General features: G+C 47.8%; 1 protein-coding gene across 13 annotated transcripts in view; it reads right to left on the minus strand.

Moving 5' to 3' along the window:
• The window catches only part of MICAL2 (microtubule associated monooxygenase, calponin and LIM domain containing 2), a 242,395-nt gene that overhangs the window by 128,063 nt on the left and 91,292 nt on the right, over positions 1-23,040 (minus strand). For 12 of the 13 annotated variants that reach the window (XM_055282392.2, XM_063641981.1, XM_055282404.2 and 9 more), the window contains 10 exons: positions 20,601-20,808; positions 16,924-17,040; positions 15,469-15,570; positions 11,668-11,823; positions 8,750-8,850; positions 4,603-4,860; positions 3,302-3,417; positions 2,314-2,440; positions 1,553-1,643; positions 242-389 (listed from right to left, as the gene is read on the minus strand). In XM_055282392.2, coding sequence (XP_055138367.1) covers positions 242-389; positions 1,553-1,643; positions 2,314-2,440; positions 3,302-3,417; positions 4,603-4,860; positions 8,750-8,850; positions 11,668-11,823; positions 15,469-15,570; positions 16,924-17,040; positions 20,601-20,808 — 1,424 coding nt within the window. Of the gene's footprint in view, positions 1-241; positions 390-1,552; positions 1,644-2,313; positions 2,441-3,301; positions 3,418-4,602; positions 4,861-8,749; positions 8,851-11,667; positions 11,824-15,468; positions 15,571-16,912; positions 17,041-20,600; positions 20,809-23,040 lie in introns of those variants that run through there. The other variant, XM_055282405.2, reaches the window with a different exon arrangement.

A 23,040-nucleotide genomic window follows, 5' to 3' on the forward strand; every position in this document is an offset into this window, starting at 1 on the left:
AGTGAGGTGTCAAGAGTGCCATCACTAAGCCTGAGCCAATTTTTATCCTCACATATTAGGAATACAGATCAAACACATTGCTGACAGAGTAATCAGTGCAATGGGAAAAGAACAAATGTTAAGAAAAATCTCAAATCAAAACACAGAAAGAAATATTGAACCAAGTAATGAAGATTCTGCATGCAGCAGAATGGCCTTGGCATCCCTTGTCTCCAGTGGCCAGCCTGGGGCCCAGACTCACATGAGCTCAGGCCGGAAGCGGTGGATGATGGCACACAGGGCCAACCCGCTGCGCCAGGATGTGGTCAGGTCGGTGACGTTGACATGCTGGTAGCCCTCTGTCTGCTGCTGGCACCAGGTTAGGAGCTTGCTGGGCCGGATATCTGACTCTGCAAGAAGGAGAGCGCAGGCAGTGAGGCTCTGCAGGAATCTCACACAGTCTGCCCTGGCGATCCCTTCTCATTGCCACCACGGCTGGGGACCAGGAGGAGCGGCCCCAAGGCAAGGGGCCACGGCAGGGGGCCATTGGCATGGGTGCAGCTCCCTGAGGACTGCTGCTTGGGGGCCTGGTCAAGAGTGTGGCGGGAGGGGAGAGGAAGCATGTTATCTTCCAGCAAAGTCCCTAAGACCTACTGTGTTTAGGCCCTGCCAACAACATGCTCATCTAGTGGGGAAGACAGTCACAGAGGGGGTGACAATGACACCGTGCTGTGATGGAGGGAGAAACAGGGGGCTGTGGGAACACATTAGCAGGTTTGCCCAAGTCTGCTCTGGGAGGGGAATTCTCCAAAGAAAAGTGTCATAGGGAGGTACGTTTGAGCTTATTCTTTAAGAGCATCTAGGAACTTATCAGACGTAAGAAGTCATTCCAGGAAGACAGAAAGGAGTGTGCGGTGGCAAAGAATCTAGAAAAACCTGCTTTGTTTGTGTAACAGTAAAATGGTTGATTATAGTAAGTGGTTTATTACAGCAGTGGGGCATGTCGTGGTGCGTGGGGAGGGGAGGGAGGAGTACAGCTGAGTTTGCCTAAGGAAGGAGAGGAGGCAAAGTCTGGACAGGCACAGGTAGCCAAAGAGGTCTCCAAGCAGGAGAGCATCCTGAGCCAAGCTGGGTGCTGGGGGTTCCTCATTTAACCATCCCATCTCCCTGTGTTGGGCACTGGCCCTGTGTCCAGCGCACTGCCAGGCCCAGGATGATCAGGAAAAGGGCGAAGTGCATTAAGCTCATTATCTACTTAAGGGGGACAAGGCCCCCATGCAAGAAAACAACAGGAAAATAAGAACAAGTCCCAGTGAAATAATCCCCCGGTTCACGTTTACTGTGTGAAGCTCTCGACACACACTAGCTCCTATCATCCTCATACTGATTCTCTGGGCAGGGGTTCTCTTGGACTTACAGAGGAGGAACTGGAGTACAAAGAGGAGAGGTGCCCGCCCATGGCCACATAGGTAAAGGTTGGTTGCAGAGCCTGTGTCACCACGGCCACTGAGCAGGCCTCCTCCCCTCAAAGCCCTTCCCAGCCACCCACCAGGGTCCCAGGAGGGCGGCTTACCCTTCCTGGAGAGGTTGACAGATCTCCTCAGTGAGCCCAGTCTCTCGAGAGGGTAGTGCTCCAGCTCCTTGGTGATGTACAAATGCTTCACCTATGAGCAAGAGAGACAACATGCTTGCCCACCAGTTTTCCCCCCAATCCTAGTCTCAGGGCCCCTAAACTCGACCCCCCCCCCAATTCAGTGCCTGCCACCATTTTCCTCTATTGCTGGGAGGCATGACCTTCGGCAACGGAACGCAGGCAACTTGAGTCATAGAGCAATGGGCCTCAATCCCCCACCCAGATGCAGGCAAACTAAGTGGGAGTGTGTGTAGCTAATTTGTGTGTATATAATTAGCTAATTTAAAAAATTCACACAATTTTCTGTTCTATTGACCAAAGAGGTAGAGAGTTTGGTGGCTTTAAATCAGTGGAAGAAGAAATGGACCCCAGGACAAGGGTGGTATGCAGAGAGCATATTTGGCGAAGTAGATTATTTGAGACAGGTAAGATCAGCAAGGCATATGCATAGTGACAATATATGTAAATATATGCACAGATACATATATATCTCTTCCCCCATATGTGTTCTAGTTCTGTCCTGTGGGCTAGAAAGAATGCTGACTCGAGTGGGTAGAAGAACTGGTCCCACCATTAGGCCAGCAGGCCTTGGTGGCCTCAGTCCCAGGAATGGACCAAAATTTAATGTGACCTCCTCCCCACCGCCTCTTCCCACTGTTCAGTGCAGAGTGATTCAGACAGGGCCCCAGCAATGGACTTGCCTGATGGGGTCTGACACAGTGTGAGTTGAGGTTTGGGTACCGCGTCCCTGGGTCCAACGTGTACTGCTCAAAGTTCTTGTTGATGTTCTCTGGGGTTGTCTGAGGTAACAGCCGGTAGAGACTTTCCCTGGAGGGAGGCGGAGCCTGGAGGTCAGGGATCACTTTTGCCACCTCAGGCCTTCTCCCCACCCTTCCCTACTTTCCCCTTCCTCTGGCTCAAGGGCTTCCTGGACATGTTTGTCTAACCCTTCCCTGAAATACCTGACACTCCTGGTTCTTGAGATCTGCAAAGTGGGGAGAAGGTCAAAGGGGCCAAGAGGAAAGGGGCGCTTGGGTGACGGGGATGCTGGGCTCCTCCACCCAGGCAGAGGGGAGGGACGCAGGGCTGGCAGCACGGTGGCCTGTGGCTTTGCCATAACCATGCTCAGCCACGCTGCCTCCTGCGGCCTGCTCCCCACGACCACAGGCTTCCACACCCAAGATTGTCAGAGGCCTGCCTCTGCCCGCCAGCCCTGACCTCCCCCCATCCACCAGCTGTCACAGCCACGTGGCCAGCAGCAGGGGTCTGGGAAGAAGCCCAGGATCTCAGCGGTGGGAGAGGCCTGGAAAGCCAGAGAATCCAACCCCCATCCAGGACAGGAGACTCAGCACTGCCTTGGAAGATTCCCTTAAATAAACCTCTCTGGCTCTTGGGTGAATGAGCGATGCTGGGGAGCCCCAGCTGCAGGGCCAACCTAGATGAAGATTTCTCTTTGTCATCCAGGGACCAAGGTCCTGGCCCCCAGAGAAAGTCACTGTAAGAGTCAGACAATGATGGAGAAAACATCCTTGGGGATGCTGATGATCAAATCAGGCCATACATGGGAAGGCAGAATGGAGGAGGCAGAGACTCCAGGTATATCCAGCAGCCACCTGAGGGTTAATCTTGCCCCCTTTCCTGCCTGAGTGGCCCTGCCCCCTAGTTAGGAGCCCTGCTGTCAAAGCTTACCTTTCAGCCAGCAGCTCCAGAGGAGGGGTGCCCTGGTTCCAGCTCTTCACCATCCATGCCGTATCAAAGGCTGCCAGGAAGCCACGGGCACAGCCTGTACCCATGGGCCAAAATGGCTGCAAAAGAAAACGTGCAAAATTCCAGTTGATTCTGATGACTCCCAGTCTATGATCTCATTGTACCCAGCACACACTGATTGCCAGGACTGTGCAGGGTACTGGAGGGACAGAGAGGTGACAGGGCAGGGACCCTGCTACCTATGTGGATTCACCACAAGGTCAAATAACCGTAGCAGAAAGTTAAATGTAAAGGGTGCTATGACGCAGGCATAGCAAAACTGCTTTAGGGCTCAGAAAAGGCGAGACAAATTCCCATCCTAGGAGAGGGGGATGGAAATCAGAATAAGCTTCTTAAGAGTTGCATTAAGCTGATTTTAATGAATGGATGAGATTCTGATCCTGAGCTACTTGGGAATGGTGTGGGCAAAGGCATGGTGGTTGGAAAATGCTGGCGCCTGATGGAAGAACAGCTGTCTGTTCTGGGTATAACATGGAGCATGGGAGGAGGATAGGGAGAAACCAAGCTGGGAAAGGAGTCTGGGCCAGAAGCAGGATGGGCACTGAGGGCTCAACCAAGGGTCTTAGGTTCAAGTCCATGCACAATGGTGCCCAAGGACTAAGTCAACCAAGCTAAGTGCTGACTAATCTGCTCCATGAGCACCCAAAGCATGGTTTGGAATTTGACTCTTAACTTGGAATAAATACATAATCAGTGCTTACACTAAAGAGAAAACTTTCTCCTTTCAGAAAACATTCATTTAATCTAAGGATCCTTGCACCCTTGCAGATTTTCTGGGAAGAATTTTCAGCAGGGAAGCTATGAATGGAAAGGAGACTTTGGGGCCCATAGGCCTCTCCTGCACCCTGTGTGATCTCAAAGGCCACAAAGGGCCACCCACATGAGGAAGAAGTCTTGGCCCAGCTGAGGGTCCACACACTCTGAGAAGGATGGCTCATGTGGCCTAGACCGGGCCTGCCTGATTTTGTACTTCATCAAAGAAGTCAGTGCAAAAGAGCCAGGAGATAGAAGAGAAGGCTGTCCTAACCACACAGAGGCAGAAAAGGCTCCTCTGAATGCAGCAACAGGACAGGCTCTGAGGCCGGGACAAGCTTGGCAGAGTCCTGCCAACTGGCTGAGAGCCTGTCCTCTCCCCGCTGCACAACGGCAGATACTGCCTGCCAGAATACAAATGTGGGATCTGTCTCGTAGAGAAACATGGGGGCTCCGAGCGCAGGCAGTACCTCAAGCAAGCTGTCACCCACGAGGGCCACGAGCAGCTGGTGCGCCTGCCGCTCCCGCACCAGGGCCGCGTTCTCTGAGGCATACATGCAGGTAAAGTCAAACATGGCCACATCAGGCTGCCCATAGTGGTTCATGGCAAAGTCTAAGGATGGCAGCTGGTAGTTGGTGGCAAAGTCTGCAGCTTCCCGGGCATAGGATAGCAGGTTGTCTTGGTTCACGTTCTCCGCACACAGCAGCATCTCTGTGTCGATGTAGTCCTGGGGAAGATGAAAACACGGTGCAGCAACCTCCCCCTCTAAAGGGCTAGCCTTCATACCCACCTCTTGGCGAAAGGACTTGGAATGGGTCTATACAGTGAGGCTAGTCAGAAAAGACATACAAAAACTAGGGCCAAGGGAATAAAGAGGAAATAAATCAGCCAGCTGTGAGGGTTAACACGGTTGTGATTAAGCATCAAATTTGGCTTTGAGCTTCCTGGCATCCAAGGCAAAAGGGAAATGTGATATGCCCCAGAGCTCTCCTTATCAGAAAGAAGGAAGCATAGAAATTCCTCAGGGGAGGTAATTTTTCCCTGGCATTAAATTCTAAAAGATCTGTTTCACGTAAGAATTTCTACAGGGCGCGTTGAGAGTTATAATGAACAGTGCACTTGATAATGGTCTTGGAGCAAACAACGAGCACATTTCATAGGGCTGGTTCTCATGAGAACTTTCAGTACAATTAAGAGACAAAGGAGCCATCAGAAAGTGTGATTTTATAATAAACTCAGCTAAACGAGTGTGGTCCAAATATGCCATGTTTAGTGGTCAAACAAGACCAGAAAAAGAAAATGGGTAACCTCTCACACTTTCCAAAATCAGTGACTCCTTTACTTGATGGGCTGAGGGCTCTCAGAGCTTAGCTTTTTTTTTTTTTTTTGAGACGGAGTTTCACTCTTGTCTCCCAGGCTAGAGTGCAATGGTGTGATTTTTGGCACACAGCAACCTCCACCTCCCAGGTTCAAGCAATTCTCCTGCCTCAGCCTCCCCAGTAGCTTGCTTTTGGTGCTAATTGTTATGCTTCTCTCATGGGGAGTGCAGGGCCCTGAGCTGTGAGGACTGGAATATCCATCCTGGAGGGACACTAGCAATGAAACACAGGATGTCAGGATTGAAGACAGCTGGCAAGTTTAGTGTATCCCTAGAGTCCAAGCTGCTCATTGTGTGGCTAAAGAGACTAAAAGACCACCTTTCTCAAAGGTGACACAAAAAGTACAGACACCTGGAGTGGGAGGGGACCAGTGTGTAACATGAACACAGGCTCTGGGGCCAGTGAGAGCAATGGGCCAAAGTCCACCTCTGCTATTTACTAACTAAATCTGGGCCAGTTATTTAACTTTTCAGAGTCTCCAGTCTCTCATCTGTAAAAAGGGAATATCAAAACCAACTTCACAGAGCCACGTGAGAAGATGGAATGAATGTACACACGAAATCCCTAGCCCCATGTGGGAAGTGACTGACAAATGGGAATTCCTGTCCCCTCTAATTCATGCTGGCTCCAGATATGGCTTATGATGAAGTATATCCTGGACCCAGCCAAGGCACCCTCAATTACAAAGGTCTTGACAATCACAGAGTGCTGCATCTACAGCTAGAGCGACCACTGCCTCAATTTTCTGAGTAGCCATGATTTCAAATACCCTGTTCTGGAAACTCATATTTCCCCATCCAAACCAAACCGCCCAAATTGCATCCAGCACTGGTCCAAGAGCTCTTTGTCAGGCCCCGGTGTCCAGGATGGAATTCCTGCTATTTGATTTCCTTTCTGATCCCTGTTTCTGTGGTCACATGATCACTTATCTCTCCGAAGGTGTGGAGGTGAGATGGGGGAAGAGAGAAGGGAGAGGTCTCAAACACCCCCCCTCAAAACATGCCCCAAGCATCCCTAAGATGAAGTGGGTGACATTACACAATGAAGACAGTGCCTGGCGTGGACGCCTCATGCAGGAGCGTGGGGACCCAGCAAAGGGAAGACACTAGGCTACAGCTGGCTGGAAGCCTAATGGCCTAGGGCTGCTGTGGGGTCTCTTAGCGGCTGGAGGGTCCCAGATGAGTGGGGGGATGGAAGAAAGAGCAAAACCATAGGGAGCAGATGAGGACAAGGACAGGAGGACAGAATCCCAGCCCACACATGTGTGGGCCAGCAGAGGCAGGGTCCAGGGAGGCTCTGGGATGGGACATCCTCCTAGTGGGGAAGAGAAAGCTGGATACAGCTGAGAGCCCAGAGGCACGGCTGCTTGAAGAGAAACTTTACTCTTCCTTCAGTAGCCATGGAAAGAAGCCCAGAGATCAGCTGGAATCAATGGGGAAGCAGGAAAACCTCTTGTCCAGAGGTCAGTCATTCATTCGACAAACATTTACTCGGCACCCTCTGTGTGGCTATAGGAAGATGCGGATCCATGTAGGGAGAGGAAAACAGAAAACTTGCCATTCCTCCAGGGAGCAAGAGAAGAATGTAAATTTAAGCGGCTCAGGGAAGATGGGTCAGGAACTTGGCTGGACACCTGGAGGCTCAGGCTATAGCTCTTGTTCCAATCAGGTGTCCAGCCTGTGGCCTGCCTCCAATTTCTTTCCCATCTTGTACCTTGAGGCTCCTCAGCACCAGCTCAGGAGCTGCTCCCAGGGGCCTCTGAAGGAGAAAGAAAGGCCTTGGTGAAGACAAGCGTGGGCCTGGAGGGGCTTTGACAACAGCCAGGGAAGCGAGTTGCCATGAGCAGACACCTGGGATGACCTGAGGGTGCCCTTAGCATCCCGGGAGGCCAGGGTGCTCCGCAAACCACAAAACCCATCAAGCTTTGCCTGCCTGCCTAACCTCTCCTCTGCAAAGGTGCCCGCTACCCCTACACCTCTGCACCCCCCAGTCTCAGACTAAGGCGGCAACTTCAGGAGGCAACTTCTGTGAGGCAGAGGGAAGAAGGGGATGCCACCACTCCCAGACTGACAGTCAGCAGTGGGACACTGCTGATGCCCATCGCCCACCCATCTGCTGGCGTGCTCAGCCCACTTCACCAAGCCCGCATTCACAGCCTCCGTCCACAACTCAGGCTGTCAGCAAAGACCTGAGCTGAAGTGGAGAAGGCCCACGGGGCGGCTGGGTTACTAATGCCACCCAGCCAGCTGCCAGCACACACAGGAAAGAAGATAGTTGCATTCTTCTCTGACAAGCAGCAATGAATGGCCACCATGCTGCCTGGGCTCCAGGCCGACACCCAGACAGCAGGCTGAACTTGGGCAGTGTGATCCTTATCTTGAGGTTGCAGCAGCGGCAGTGACAGCGGCAGCAACAACAGGGGATCTGGAAGGATTGTACACCTGACCGAAGAAGCTTCCAGTCAGGGCCCACTACTCCATGTTTCTTCCTTCCAACCCTGCTCTGTGCTTAAGCATGAGGTCGCAAAGCCACGAAGCAGAGGCCAGGAAGCCAGCAGGACAAAACAGCCAGTGTGGAAACAAGGCTGAGAAGTTGTTTGGAGGGAATCAACAAACCCACCCTCTGCCGGGCACTGTGCCAGGTGCTCTATATATATCTTCTATTTGCTCCTTCCAAGAACCCCTTCAGGCAGAAACTATCATTCCTATTTTGTAGATAAGAAGACTGAGGTTCAGGAAGGATAAACAGGTTGTCCACAGTCTGGAGGAGGTATGTGGCAGAGTCAAGATGCAGATCGAGTCTTTTTGACTACATGAATAATGAAATTCCCCCACACTGTGACAAGGGTCCACAGCATGAAATTCACAAGTCAAAGGATGCATATGTCTCATTAGGAAAAGGAGCCCCCATCTGCCTCCAAATGACATGTGACCTCCCAGAGAAGAGGCAAGGCTGGATGAGACTTGGGAAGGAAAAGACTCAGTCGATCCACATTAACACCTGGTAAAGGTCTCACAGCATCACACGTCCCTCTGCAGAAAATTCTCTGTGCATATTGGCATGGGCTTCTTTATCCAATACTCATGTAACACCAAGAAAAAGAAGGGTGTGAGCGGGTGGCACCTTCCCCCCTCCTCCCCTCGCTCAGTTTCTGGCAGGATGACATCTGCCTTCACACCTGCCGATGTCACCAGCCCAGGTCGCGAAGTCGGGAAATCGCAGCCAAGAGGTACGTACGTTAATGATGACACCTTTGTCGAGCAGGCTCTGCTTCTTGGCTGTCATGACAAAATAGTGGGTGCAGTCCTTGTAGTAAACAATGTTCTCAAGATCTATGCCTGAAAAGAGAAGCATTCACAAGCTCAGCGTTACTTCCTCGGCACCAACTGTGCGCCAGGACCTGTACTTTGCTTCATTATTGGTCTTGTTATTTATCTGCAGAATATTCATGTTAGACCAGTTTTTAAGGCACACAAGGCTGGCGAAGACAAGACAGAGTGTTAGAATCTACCCAAGTCAAAGCAGCTAGCTTCTATAGTTCTATAGAGGCATTATTCCTGTTAAAACTCACAATGTCTGTAGGGGTTGTGGGCCAGTATTTATAAGTTAGAGCCGAGTAATTGTGCAGAAAAGCCAAGTGCCGGCCATGGCCACAGAAGCTCAGCAATGACACGGCTGGGATTTGAACCCCAGAGCATCTAGCTCCAAGTCCTGTCCAGTGTGCCCTCCATGCACCCATAGCGGCATAGAACTGTGGGAATTCTCCAATGACTATGCCAAGGAATATTTCTACCATTTCCTGGCTTGTATGTGAAAACCCAAGGGCAGTGGTAGGAACAACTCAGGTTAGAAGGCTAGGCTGTATCTTTTTGTGCTTTCCACCAATCACAAGACGTTTTACACACTAAGTTCCTGCATTTAAAACCATGCTGTGCAGTGAGAGCTTAGCTCCCTGGTTCTCAAAGGGAGGTCCTTGGCCAACAGCATCAGCATCACCTGAGGACATACTAGCAATGCAAATTATCAGGGCCCTTTTTCAGACTCACTGAATCAGAAACCCTGGGGATAGGGCCAGCATGCTGTGCTTTAACAAGCTCTAGGTGATGCCAATTCATACTCAAGTGTGAGGCTGACTGGCTTATTTGAAGAGAGAGAAAGGAACAGGCACATGGCGACATATCAGCATTTACACAAGGCGTGCTGGGTAACCATAGGAACACCTGTATTAAGGTTAAATAGGAAACAGGCATCAATGCAGAGGGCCCCCAGGAGAATAAGGAAGGTCATGACTCTCACTGTCTGAGGGCACTGTTGTGAAACAATGGCCGAAGGTGACAATCACAGCAAAGTTTAAAGGAAGTTCACTGAAACGTGGAAAAACACACTCAATGTCCTGCTCTCATTTATATTGAGTGACTTAAGTATTTATTTTCTTGGTTTTTTAGGGGAAGGGAGGGTTGGAGGATTCTCAAAGCATTCAAAAGGACACCATATACTGGCAGGAAATATTCAAGCTTTTAATGAAATAATGCAATGGAGGTGAAACTGAGAGGGTTGTGCAGTGGAGCACATACCCTCCTGGCCAGTGAGAGGTACAATCTTGCTCAACGACTAATGCCATTCCTAGGAAATGATCTTAAAGAAATAATTTAACAGAAGCAGTGTTATCTGTAACAGTAAATAACTGGAAGGCCTAAATCAGAGGTTAGCAAGTTTTTGTCTGTGTGTGTATGTGATGGACCAGCTAGGAAATATTTCTGGCCTATGGGCCCTGTGGTCTCTTTCATGACCTCTCATGGTAGAAGCAGCCATCAACAGTCATGTAAAGAAATGGACATGGCTGGGCGACAATCAGCTTTTATTTATGGATGCTGAAATTTGAATTTTAAATAAACTTCATGTGTCATAAAATACTCTTTTGATTGTTTTCTTCAGCCTATACATAAAACTATTCTTAGCTCGAAGGCAGTATAGAACCATGTGGCCAGCCATAGTTTGCTAATCCCTGGTTTCAGTGCTTAGGCAGTGACAATACATCAATTTGATGAGATATTCCACAGCCCCTAAAAGTGACCACCAGGAGGATGATGTTTGGAATGTGACACTGAATGAGAAAAGCTGACTAAAGAGTGTGGACACTGCGATTTAAGCTACAGTCACGTAACAAGCAAGCACGCTGGTGGAAAATTACAGAAAAGGAGCAGGTGAGTCTGAAGACTATTCCCGTGTGAGGCGGTCAGATTGTGGATGATTTATTTTCCATATACAGATCTTATTTAACATTGTTGTTACATTGCTTTTCAAGGAGAAATATGTGTTTTTAATCAGGTTAAAAAGAAAGGAAAAGTATCTGGAATTTACTTAATTGGAGACAGGCGACTCGTTCCCCTTTCCCCTCACCCTGTTTTTCTCTGCCGTCCCTATTACCACCTGATGAGTCACTGGTTTATTTGTGTATTGACCATCTATTCTAGTAGAATATAAGCCCAGGAGGGACGGATTTTGTTTTGCTCACTGCTCATTCTCAAGCCCTAGAACAGCATCTGGCACATAGTAGGCATTTAATAAATATTGAGTGAATGAATCAATACCTCCTATCCTCTAGGACCATGGCTGGGTGACAACTGGTGCCAGTACAGGTTATGTTCCTGGGCGTATCCAGATGTCCCTCTTGGGGAAGGGCAGTGCTGCATTGCACAGAATCACCTGGGAACCTTTAGGAACCATCCACAGGTGACTGGCTCCATCCTCAGCATTCCCTAAATATCATGCTGACCTCGGGTGCGGTGCTGGCCACCTGCCTTAGGATGGTTTATACAGATATCCCTTCCTGGACAGGGAGCCACTGTGGGAAGGATCGTGTCAACCTCCACTTTTCACCCCACAACACTGAGAAATTGGCATGTAATGAGCACTCAGCAAATGTCCACTATCTCCTTTCATGTACAACATCCAGAACATTCCCTCAAGAATCTCTCTTGTCCCAGAAGGAATCCTGTCTGTATTCACTATCCTAGGGAAAATCATTGCTTCCACTCTATCAGAGTGAGTCCCTCGAGGCCCAAGAGCCCAGAAAGCCAGCACACACCTCTGCACACTTTAGAAACTGCAAACTTTAGACCTTGGCCTGGTTGGGAGAAAGGTGAAGGTCCCACCTGTTTCTTCTTTAAGGTCCTGAAAAAATTTCTGATTGAAGATGAAAGCCACGCCGCTAATCTCTTCCACCTTGGCTTCTGCCGTGCTGTTTCTGTTTATGAAGTTGGCGGTGATGGCAATCGCCAGCTTCCCACGGAATTCTTTTCTTCTAAACCCTGCATGAGGAGAAACGAAAAAGTGGGTCTATCTTCTGGATTTGGTGTGAAAACTGAAAATGATTATTTGGAGAGCTGTTCCCAGATGCCTCCCAGGCCAGTGAAACCAGGATTCTGGATCTCTAGTGGACAGGAGCGTGCAGAAATACCGAGGTTTTCTCCCAAGGCTTTTAAAAGTCAGTGAGACTTTGTCCATTTCTAAAATCTATAGGACCTGGTTAGGCTTCAATAAATGAAAGGAAAAGCGATCCTTCCCAATAGGCAGTCACAGGATGCACTCTTTTAAGGATGTGTCAGTCATTGTTGCTAGATACACTCATGAGAGACCCACATGCACTTTGAATTTATAGGACTAAAACTACTCTTAGCATTTCTCATGGTGCCACTGCTCCCGACCCCCTTGAAAAGTAGATTACATTGAATTCCTGCAGGACAGGGATTTTAACAAATTTTCTTCGTATCTCCAATTTTTGGGGTTGTATTATGTCCCTCTCCAACACACACACACAAATTCATGTGTTGAAGTCCTAACCCCAGTACCTCAGTATGTGACTCTATTGGAAATAGCGTCATTGCATGTGTAATTAGCTAAGATGAGGTCATACTGGAGTAGGGTGGGACCCAGCTTACTCCAATATGACTGGTGTCCTTTGAAAAGAGGAAAATAGTGTACCAGTTCCCAGTAACTGGCACTTAGTACATCTGCAATGCATATATAAATGAATAAATGGAATTCTAGCTCTCATTCGTTTTTTGTTTTGTTTTGTTTTTCAGACAGGGTCTCGCTCTGTTGCCCATGCTGAAAAGCAGTGGTGCCATCATGGCTCACTGCAGCCTCGACCTCCCAGGGTCAAGCGATCCTCCCACCTCAGCCGGCAAGTAGCTGGGACAATAGGCATGTGTCACCATGACTGCCTTATTTTTTTTTTTTAACTGTTTGTGGAGACATGGTTTCATCATGTTGCCCAGGCTTAGTGCTCTAATTCTTGTTTTCAATGATTTACATTAAAATTGCTCTTGAATGGCAGTGCTACGGAGGATCACAGCAGCTGGTGCAGGGTAAACGCACCTAACAGCAATAACTGAAGCACACTTTTAGAATGACCCTGTATGGCTGATACACCTGAATGTGTGTTCTGAGCTGGGGAATCCAGGAGTGGCCAACCCCGAGACTTCTTCCTTGTCTATGAGGGATATTTGAGCTCCTGGCCCACCCTGTGGAACATGGACCATGCAGGGGGATCCAGGCCCTGAGTTCTGGGTTGGATGAAGGTTGCCAGGTGGAGGTTAAGATGAGGGTGTTAAGTGAAAATGTTGAATAAACTGCATGCTGTTTGCAAGCAGTTGTGGTTTTCCTGCCCAGGTTGCCACCACTGGGCTGTTGTGCTGTCCAGCCCGCTGCCATTAGACTGTTTCTTTAGGGAAGCCAGGTCTCCTGTCCCACCCACCGCCACTGGACTCCCTCCCCTGTGAATCCCTAATAAAACCCCATGTCTATTTTGCTAGCTCTTGGTCTCTTCTTTGGCCTCTTGAATTGGTACTTTCCCTATTGAGATTGAGGTTAATAGGGGTTCCACACAACAGTCACTTTTCAACAGTGTGTCTCCCTCCTAGTCCCCCATCTTGCTGTCATCTGACCTTTCCTGAGTGCCCCTGCCCCAGGCAAGCTGTGTACTTTGTGTAACGCCAGGTGCCTGTCACAAAGGTGCAGACCTCCAGACATAACCTTTCCTTAGCCACCTTTGGGAATGCCCCACACATCTGCTCACCATGTACTCCAGCCTCACACTGATTCTCAATCATCTGTCAAAAATCCGTTTTAGTGACAACCTTGGGGTTTTTTTTTGTTTTTTTCTGAGATGGAGTCTTGCTCTGTCGCCCAGGCTGGAGTGCAGCGGTGCGATCTTGGCTCACTGCAACCTCCACCTCCTGAGTTCAAGGGATTCTCCTGCCTCAGCCTCCCGAGTAGCTGGGACTACAGGCACGTGCCACCACGCCCGGCTAATTTTTTGTGTTTTTAGTAGAGATGGGGTTTCACTGTGTTAGCCGGGATGGTCTCGATCTCCTGACCTCAGGTGATCCACCCACCTCAGCCTCCCAAAGTGCTGGGATTACAGGCGTGAGCCACCGCGCCTGGCCAACAACCTTGGGTTTCTATTCAATAGTCCTCTTTTAAGTTGTCCTTCATTAGACCTTTGTCAAGAGGGTCAGAAATGGCCATTATTCTCATCTAGCATTTCTTAGCTGGAGGTGATTTTGTTCCCAGGGGCCACTTGTCGATGTGTGGAGACATATTTGGTTGTCGCACCTGGGGGTGCTGCCAGTGTCTGGGGGGCCAGAGGCCAGGGATGCTGCTAAACACCCTACAATGCACAGGGTACTCTGTGTGTCAAAGAATGGTGTGGCCCCAAACGTCTGCAGTGTTGATACTAAGAAGCCCTGCTCTAGTTTACGCATTTGGCCTTGAGTGGCTCAAATGGCTCCATCACTTTCTACCCTTCTTTCCATGTTCATGAAATGCCCAACTATACTCAAGCTGACAATGGGTCCTGGATTCTCAAATATTCTAACTTACACTTTTACCAAGTGTAAAATTCCAACAGTACTACATCCAAGTTGTCAGCTTAAACATTCCCTGTCAGATACTGATGACCTATGGTTGGGGAGGTGGGTATGGAAAGGGAAAGGGGAGTGGCAAACAGCCCCAGTTATGTGGCAGATGGGAAGGTCCTGAGCCAGGCGGCCCACGGATCCTGAGTTTTCTAAGATTAGCCCTGTTCCAGGGAGCATGTCCCATCCTCAGAGTGACGTATCCTCTCAGTCAGGCGTCTGCAGCCTGTGGCTCTTGACGGGGCAAGGCTCAAAAAGCAGAACTGCCCTATTTGGGGCCACGTTGTTTATAACCTGTGGTCTCAATTTAGCATGGTTAATATCAATGAGTACAGCATGTGGATGGATCAGTCTTGGTGTCGGGGTGGAGGGGACGGAAGCATTTTCTGGCAATGGGGTTTCTCTCACAAACTGACTGGATCTTACCCCATGAAAGATGCTATGCTTCAGCTTTAGAACTCAGAGAAGTGTGGCCTTTGTACCTTGACAGTTTGGCAAGACATACCTGCCTGCCCAGCAGTGGATGTGCTTAAAAGTTACAAAAAGAGGTGAGTTCCTCCTTCAAGTATAAATAATATTACACTTGAAAGTAAGCAAATACCATTAATAGTATTATAAAAATGTTTATCTTAGCTGAAGTAAGTATGAAAGTGCTCGGCACCATGGCTCACACACCAGGAGGTGCTCAATAATGGATATTCATTTTTCCCCCATGACGCTTTATCTTTATAAAGCATTTTCACATACCAGTCCTTTCCCAGCCCGCATAACAACACTTTGAAAGGGTTCTGTGATCCACATCTTACAGTTGAGAAAACCGAGGTTCAGATGGAATGAGATGGCTGTCCCCTGAACTGCCCACCCCACAGGTGGATGGGCTGTTCTACCTCACGAGGGACAGGATGGTCTGCCCTCCTATCAAGACCTCCATCCAGCTCTGGCATCTGCATCTTGCCCACTTTCTCCAACTCTTCCCCAATGTACCCTCTCCCATTCCCATCTCCCCATTCCCACACCAAGAAGAAGAGTCTTCACCTTCCAGGGTGTTCCTGCGGCCATCGGCACCAATGATGACGTCAAACTCAAACTCCGACAAAGAATGGTCTGTAGGGAGAAATTCTGCCCGCCAGCCAATTTCTACCAGGACAGAGAAATGAGATGAGTTGGCAGAGAGAGGTGGGAAGAGAATGATTATACCCCCCGTGTGGTGGCTGTGAGAAATGGACAGTGCAGCCAGGTCTGTGCATCACAGAGAGAGTCTCCAGGGGAAAGGCTAGAGCAGTCCAGATTCACTCTCTAATCTGGTGTCCTCTGACCTGAGTGTCAGTTCAATCCAGGATGAAGTAAACCAGCAACACCAACTCCATGCCTGGTTTTGTTGGCCTCCGCTAGGAGTCTATCCTCAATGCTCCACAAACTACTCTCATTTGCACCTTATTTTTCTCAACAGAGTCCACCATCTTCTCTTCACATTCTCCCACATTCTTCAGTGCCTCTCATTGCTAAACAGACCCAAAAGGATATGTAGGGTGTAAGGAAACCAGTTTTAATTTCTATTGTATGCTCAAAATGTTCTGGTGTACACTACACTGTCTTTTATTTAAAAAAAAAATTCAGGTGAAGCCTGGATAATTAAGATTTAATGTCCACTAGAGGTCTGGAAAAGGTTAAAAGTACACAGTCTCTGAATGTCAAATAGTGAATGCTGTCCTGCTCCAAAAGCTAACTAAAGCCTCCCTTAAATTCTCAAATAATCTGAGCAGAGGACAGGAGAAATCAGAAATGTACCCTCAGCAGGAAACTACAAGGTCTCCGACACTAAGCTGGTCCCAAACTCAAAGCCCTTCCCAAGCAGTAGATAATTTTAATAATAAGTAAGATGCAGAGGCATCCTGAATAAACTCTGAACATGGTGTGTGTAAGGGATAAGAATTTAAACAAACATGCTAAAAGGAAAAAAGAGAAACATTATGATATGCCTATACGGGCAAATATCATAGTTTATAAATGATACCTCAATATGGTTAAGAGTATTATATACCAAATAACATCTTGAACCTTATTTCACAGTTGCTCTAGAAGCTTCACTTTACTGGATTTTAAAATGTGCCATGGGTACAAGTACAACCACATATATGTGTGTTAAACACACACACAGCTTGAAGAACACGCAAATGAACCTTACCAAACAACCAAATCTGTCTTCTGTCCTACTTATTGATTAGATTTCCTTTGCCAAAGTAGCATCCCCTTGGGACAGGGTAACCAAATTATAGGTTTAATGGCTTAATCATAAATCCCCTTGGAGCCAAAGAGCAAACCTAAAGTCATAGCAATGGTGAAAAAAACAGTAAAATACCCTTCAGTGGCGTTATGCCAACCAGCTCCCAATAAGAATAACTCTTACAGAAACACCCTCTGGAAGCAGCAAGTGGGATTTCTATTTTGTAGTATCTGCTTTCTAGGCAGAAAAGGAAAATTATACTGTACTTTGATTTTCTTGATCTTCAGGAGGCTCTAGAACCTTCACGAACTCCACATTCACATGGATTTCAACTCCCAGCATCAGGGCCACCTTGAATAGAATGAGCTGTAGTTGGCGAATACCTGTCAGGCAGGAAGGAGAGAGGAACTGTCACAGCAATGCCTGAATACCACCTATATGCAGAATGCTACATAATCACTGCTGCTCAGTGACCTTTGAGCACAGCAGTATACCAACAACGATCATTAGTGAGTGGGATTATGCACCAAGAGCTCTATGTTTTCTCATCTAACTCTTACAGTGGCCCTTTGGAATCGTTATTATTCTCATTCTGTAGATGAGAAAGTGAGGCTTAACAAAGTTAAGTGACTTGCTCAAGGCCACACGGAGCAAAGCTAGAATGTGGACCCACATCTGTCTGATTTCTAGACCCTGTTCTACCTGCTAGATGATGCTGTAACAGGGGAAGCTCTGTCTTTCCAGCCTCCTTCCCCAGCTGGGCTCTGGGTTTGATGAAATGAAGAGTAAAGGGCCTCAGTGAAGACCGTGATCAGTGACTCATTATATGGGGCCTATGCCTCAGCTCTTAGACATCCAGTGGTGAGGAGTGGGTAGGAAATTTTCCCCACAAAGCTGGGTCATGCTTCCCCATCGCTTACCCACACTTCAAAACTCCCCCAGTGAGTGGAATCTTATTTCTCTGTTTTGTCTCCTGCCATTCAGCACAAATGGGTATGCCTCCAAATACTTTTCTGCAGAGTGAGAAGTTTTAAACTTTCTGTGAGCCCTTCTGTATTTGGTGGGTTTGACTTACTTAGTATTTATTGAGCATCTATACTATGTCAGGTGCCATGCTAGGCACAGGAGATACAGAACACACCTTCTAATGGAGGGAACAGAGGTAAACAGAATGGGGGAAGACATGGTGGTTGGGGGAGGGTGGTGGTGGTAGAACAGGGCCTTAGTGGGGGTCCTGGAAGCCAAGAGAGGAAGGACCAAGAATATCAAATCCCACAGAGATGAAGGACTGTGAAGGTGACAAGAGGCCAATGAACTTGGGGGTTTGGGAGCTTTCGGAGACGCTGGTGAAAATCTCTTTAGCACACAGGTGGGGAAGACAGCAGACTGCGACATTAGAAGGTTTGAATGGAAATTATGGACCAAGTCTACACCCTTCTTTCTAGAATAAATACCTTATGGCAAGGAAAGGTGGCAGGGCAACAACAGGGCCGGAGGGCTGGCATGAGGGGAGGAGCAGGAAGACTCATTGACAGGGAAGGTAGAAAGGAAGGAAGGAAGCCAGAGGGACTGGAATTGGAAAGGAGGCACCAGCTGTGACCTGGCATGAGACATGAGGAAGGAATGGGTGCTGGGGCAGCAGGGGAGAAAAGCGGGCCTAGACCAGGAACACAGGAGGGAGGCCATCTGCTAGGAATGAGGTCACCGTGCTGGAGGTTTGGAATGGCCACAGTGGGAACTGGAGGAGGATGTTAACACAGACATGGAGAACTGCTGAGCAGTGCTGAGTGTGATGATGCAGCTGGGGCTAGAGATGTGGCTGGGGTGATCCAAAGCCAATCAGCTTAAAGAACCCAATCCACCTCCTGCCAGGAACCACCCTGCCAGGCGAGGCCTGGCCTCTCCTTATAGTCCTGAGGTTCCTACTCAGTCTGGTTCCAGCACACAGTAGGCGCTCAATAAATTCTTCTTGCCTCCTTTCTCACAAGTACTGGAGCTACCCTTGACAATGATCATTCTGACTGTCTCAATGTTATTTCTAGAGTCCCACCGGCACTACGGCACGCTGCAGGATTTCCAAGGACTAGGGGTTAAATGAAAGCCCCATCAATGAGGGCAGAGAAGGGCTCCTGGCCAGGAAGCCAGCCCAACCAGCGCAGGGCCCCACAAGGCATCCTGGTACCTGGCTCTGCCCCTCAAGAGAACTTGATGAGAAAGTGGTGCTCAATACAGTGGTTCTAAATTGGTAACCGACGTACATTCTTCCATGGGTGGGAGAGCACATCTTGAAAGCTGACACTGCAGCTTTCTGAGTAAAATCCAAATTTCCACTGGACTCCTGGAATTTTCTCATCTCAAAGTGGGAATAAACTCTGGGGGCATAGCTGGTAAATTCTCCTGTGTCTGAATAAATTATACCCTATGTGACTGATAATTCTCTCCAGTTGTTCCCGCCCAAGCCTCATTCCTTTTTCCCATCAATTCTTGTCCTCATAAGAACATGGCTCTCAGGGCCCTCCTCCCACCCACCCCTACAGAGAAAGCAGCTCTGGATTCTGAAGTCTGGGGACGATGGCTGCTTCTTGCTCACTGTACAGCATGGGATGCAAAGTGTTTTCCTGAGCACTTACTATGTGCTAGGCATAGTGCTAAGCACATTACAAACTTGACCTCATTTAATCTTCTCAGCAATTCTAGGAGACAGAAATTAATCACACTTTACAGGAGATAAAACTGAGGCTTGAAGTGGATAAGGGATTTGCCCCAAGCCAGACAGAAATGGAAAAGACATATTTTGGACCCAAATCTGTTCAAACTCTTGAGCTTTCCCCATAGTGTTAACCTCCCTTTCATGGGTCACTATTGCTATACAATCATCCCTGAGTATATGCCAGAGATTGGTTCCAGAACCCCTGAGTATACCAAAATCCATGCATACTTAAGTCCTACAGTTGGCCCTGTGGAATTCAAGTATACAAAAAGTCGGCTTTCTATATAGGTGGGTTTTACATCCTGCAGGAGTTTGGTTGAAAAAACCCATGTATAAGTGGACCCTTGCAGTTCAAACCTGTGTTGTTCAAGTGTCAACTGCATATAAAACAGCTAAAGACCTCCCCACTGCAAAGCTGCAGGAAGGAAGGCTGCCTTTCCCAAAACCTGTCTGCACAGACCTAGCCCAGAGAGCTCCAGGCTTGAGGAACATCAGAGCAGAAGGGCCTCAGCACTCATCTCTCCTTATATAAGCATTCAGGGATGCCCAGTACCTGAAGTCCACATTCTCTATTTTCCTTTCTATTCTGGCTGAAGTCCCATCATGATGTTCTCTCTCTTTTTAAAGCTCAGATTTTTAAAACTTTGGTATGAGATCCATCAGGAAACAAGGATCCAATTGTTTCTTTCCTCTGCTCTAAAACCTGCCATGGCTCCCCAGCAACACCAGCACAATGTCCAAACTTCTTTGTATGGAAGGTCTTGACTATCTGGCCCATTAATGGTTTTGTGTGGCCCCTTCCTCCAACTTCCTTTAGCAAGTGTGACTAACCCTATTAAAGCACATTACCACCAACAAAATCTCAATGCGCTTCGTCAGGGTGCAGACTATGCTATTTACCTCTGCCTCTGTTTCTCTGTCTCACTCATTCATCCAACAGATGTTTATCAAGCATCTGCTATGAGTCAAGCACTCTTTCATGTCCTGGAGATAGTCTGGTGATTAAGGCATGCTGCAGTCCCTGACCTCACGGTGCTTACAGTCCACTGCGGGATAACCCAGGGCCCAGAACAAGGCACAAAGCAGGCCTTTTACTAGAGGTCTGTTAGTCTGATATATGGTGCCCCCAGGGACTAAGATGGAATAAGCTGGGGACTCCTAGACCTGGAGAGATATGTCCCACCCAGGGTCAGTCCCCTCCCTTCATGGGGTATCACCATAGACTCCACTCACTGATATGGTCGATGGAGCCAGCACAGAACTTCCCATAGAACTTCTTGGCTCCCAGGCCCCGAAGGTCATGGATGGTGAAAGGCCAGAGGTGTAGCACGTTGTTCCGGGAGAAGGTGTCCCTCTTCTCCACCACGACCACTTTGGCTCCCAGGTAGGCAAGTTCAATGGCAGTACGCAAGCCACAGGGTCCTCCCCCAACTATGAGACACTGCAGAGGTGAGACAGGAGAGAGACTGTTGGTAACCTCTAGCATCACAGACATGAACCCCCAGTCAGCAGGAAAACTGAGGCGCAAATCCCACTCTTCCTGAACCAACCAGCAAGTGCAAGCTGTGTACCTGTTAGGGCCTGTCATTCATCCACCCAGTGTACCTTACCTGTGGGCCTACCACGCACCAGCCACTGCGCCAAGCCCTGTGAGGAGTGCAGAGGTAAAGGGACTTGGCAAGGATGCACAATAAGATGCACATGAACTTCAGAGTCAAAGTGAACTGGGGTTAAGTCCCAGCTCCAGCATTTGACCACTTAGTTTCCTTATCTGTGTGGGTCTACTACTCTCCTCATAAGGTTATTGTAAATAAGATCACTGTTAAAAAGCATATAGTACATCTTTGTGGTCTTGAATTAGGTAATAGTGTCTTAGATATAACAGGAAAAGCACAAACAACTAAAGAAAAAATTAATAAATGAGACTTCAAAATTAAAACTTGGTGCTTCCAAGACAACCATCAAGAAAGTGAAAAGACAACCACACAGAAGGGAGAAAATAGTTGCAAATCATATATCTGATATGGGACCTGTATCCAAAACATATAAAGGATGTTCACAACTCAATAATAAAAATACAAATAGCCCCACTAAAGACTGGGCAAAGGGATTTTAGTAGACCTTTCTTCAGAGAAGTTATACAAATGGTCACTAAGTACATGAAAAGATGCTCAACCCCATTTGCCTTCAGGGAAATGCAAATTAAAGCCACAGGGAGAAATCACTTCACATCCACTAGGACGGCTGTGATAAAAAAGAGAACAGCAAGTGTGGTGAGGATATGGAAAAAAATGAAACCCTCATACATTGCTGGTGGGAAAATAAATTGGCGCAGATACATGAAAACAGTGTGGCCATTCCTCCAAAAGTTAAACATAGAGGTTTAAAGCATAGGAGCCAGCAATTCCACTCCTAGATATATATACCCAAAAGAAATGAAAATGTGTTCACACAAAAACCTGTATGTGAATGTTCATGGCAGCATCATTCACAATAGCCCCAAAGTAAAAGCAACCTAAATGGCCACCACTGATGAAGAAACCAAATGTGGTACATCCATACAATGGAATATTATTTGGCCATGAAAAGGAAAGAAATTCTAATACATGAATGAACCTTAAAAACACTGTGCTAAGTGAGAGAAACTAGATACAAAAGGACACATATTATATTTTATTTATATGAAATGTCCAGAATAGGCAAATCCATGAGACAAAAGTGGATCAGTGATTGCCAGGAAATGGGGGAGGGAGAATTGGGGAATGACCGCTAATGGATACAGGGTATATTTTTGGGAGGTTCTGGAATTAGATAATGGTGATAATTTTTAAAAGTGCATGAGAAAAAAACACGGTACAGAGCTTGGCACGTACTGGTGTAAATGTTGTCATTCTTATTGCCGAGACCTAGGCCCTGTCTTCTAGGAATTCTCAGGCTAGGGGTAAAATACCTAACTTATAAAATAAATAACTAGAATCTCTTGTGGCTGGTTTTTTTCTGGAGCCCAGATGGAAAAGTTAATCCTGCCTGGTAGGTTGGAAAAGATTTTCACAGAGGAGAGTCTTTAAAATTATTACTTTAGCCTACATTTGTTGGACACTTACTGTGGGTTGAGCGGTTTCAAGTGCTTTCTGTGTTTTAGCTCTTAATCCTCACAACAAATCTAAGGAACTATTATGGTGCCCCTTTCACAGATGGGGAAATTGAGGCACAAAGCAGCTGCTTAATTGGCTCATGCTTTTACAGATTGAAAGGGGGAGAGCAGGGATTTAAACCCAGGTAGTCTTATTCCAGAGCCCACCATGCTGGACTGCTTCTGGTTTGCCAGGAATAAAAAAGAAAAAAGAACATTTCAGCAGAGGTAACTGCCCTTTCAGAGAGAAAGAGAAAGAAGCTCAAGGTGGATGGAGAGAAGGATACTTTGGGAGAAGAGATGGGAAGGAGAGAAAAGAGATGAGAGTTAGTCTGCAGCCAAATGGTAAAAGTCTTCTTCTTTTTTTTTTTTTTTCTTTTTTGAGATTCAGTTTCACTCTTGTTGCCCAGGCTGGAGTGCAATGGCGTGATTTTGGCTCATCGCAACCTCTGCCTCCTGGGTTCAAGTGCTTCTCCTGCCTCAGCCTCCTGAGTAGCTGGGATTTCAGGCATGTGCCACCATGCCTGGGTAATTTTTTTG

This window comes from Symphalangus syndactylus, chromosome 6 (genome assembly GCF_028878055.3).
Source record: "Symphalangus syndactylus isolate Jambi chromosome 6, NHGRI_mSymSyn1-v2.1_pri, whole genome shotgun sequence".
Classification (NCBI taxonomy): Eukaryota; Metazoa; Chordata; class Mammalia; order Primates; family Hylobatidae; genus Symphalangus; species Symphalangus syndactylus.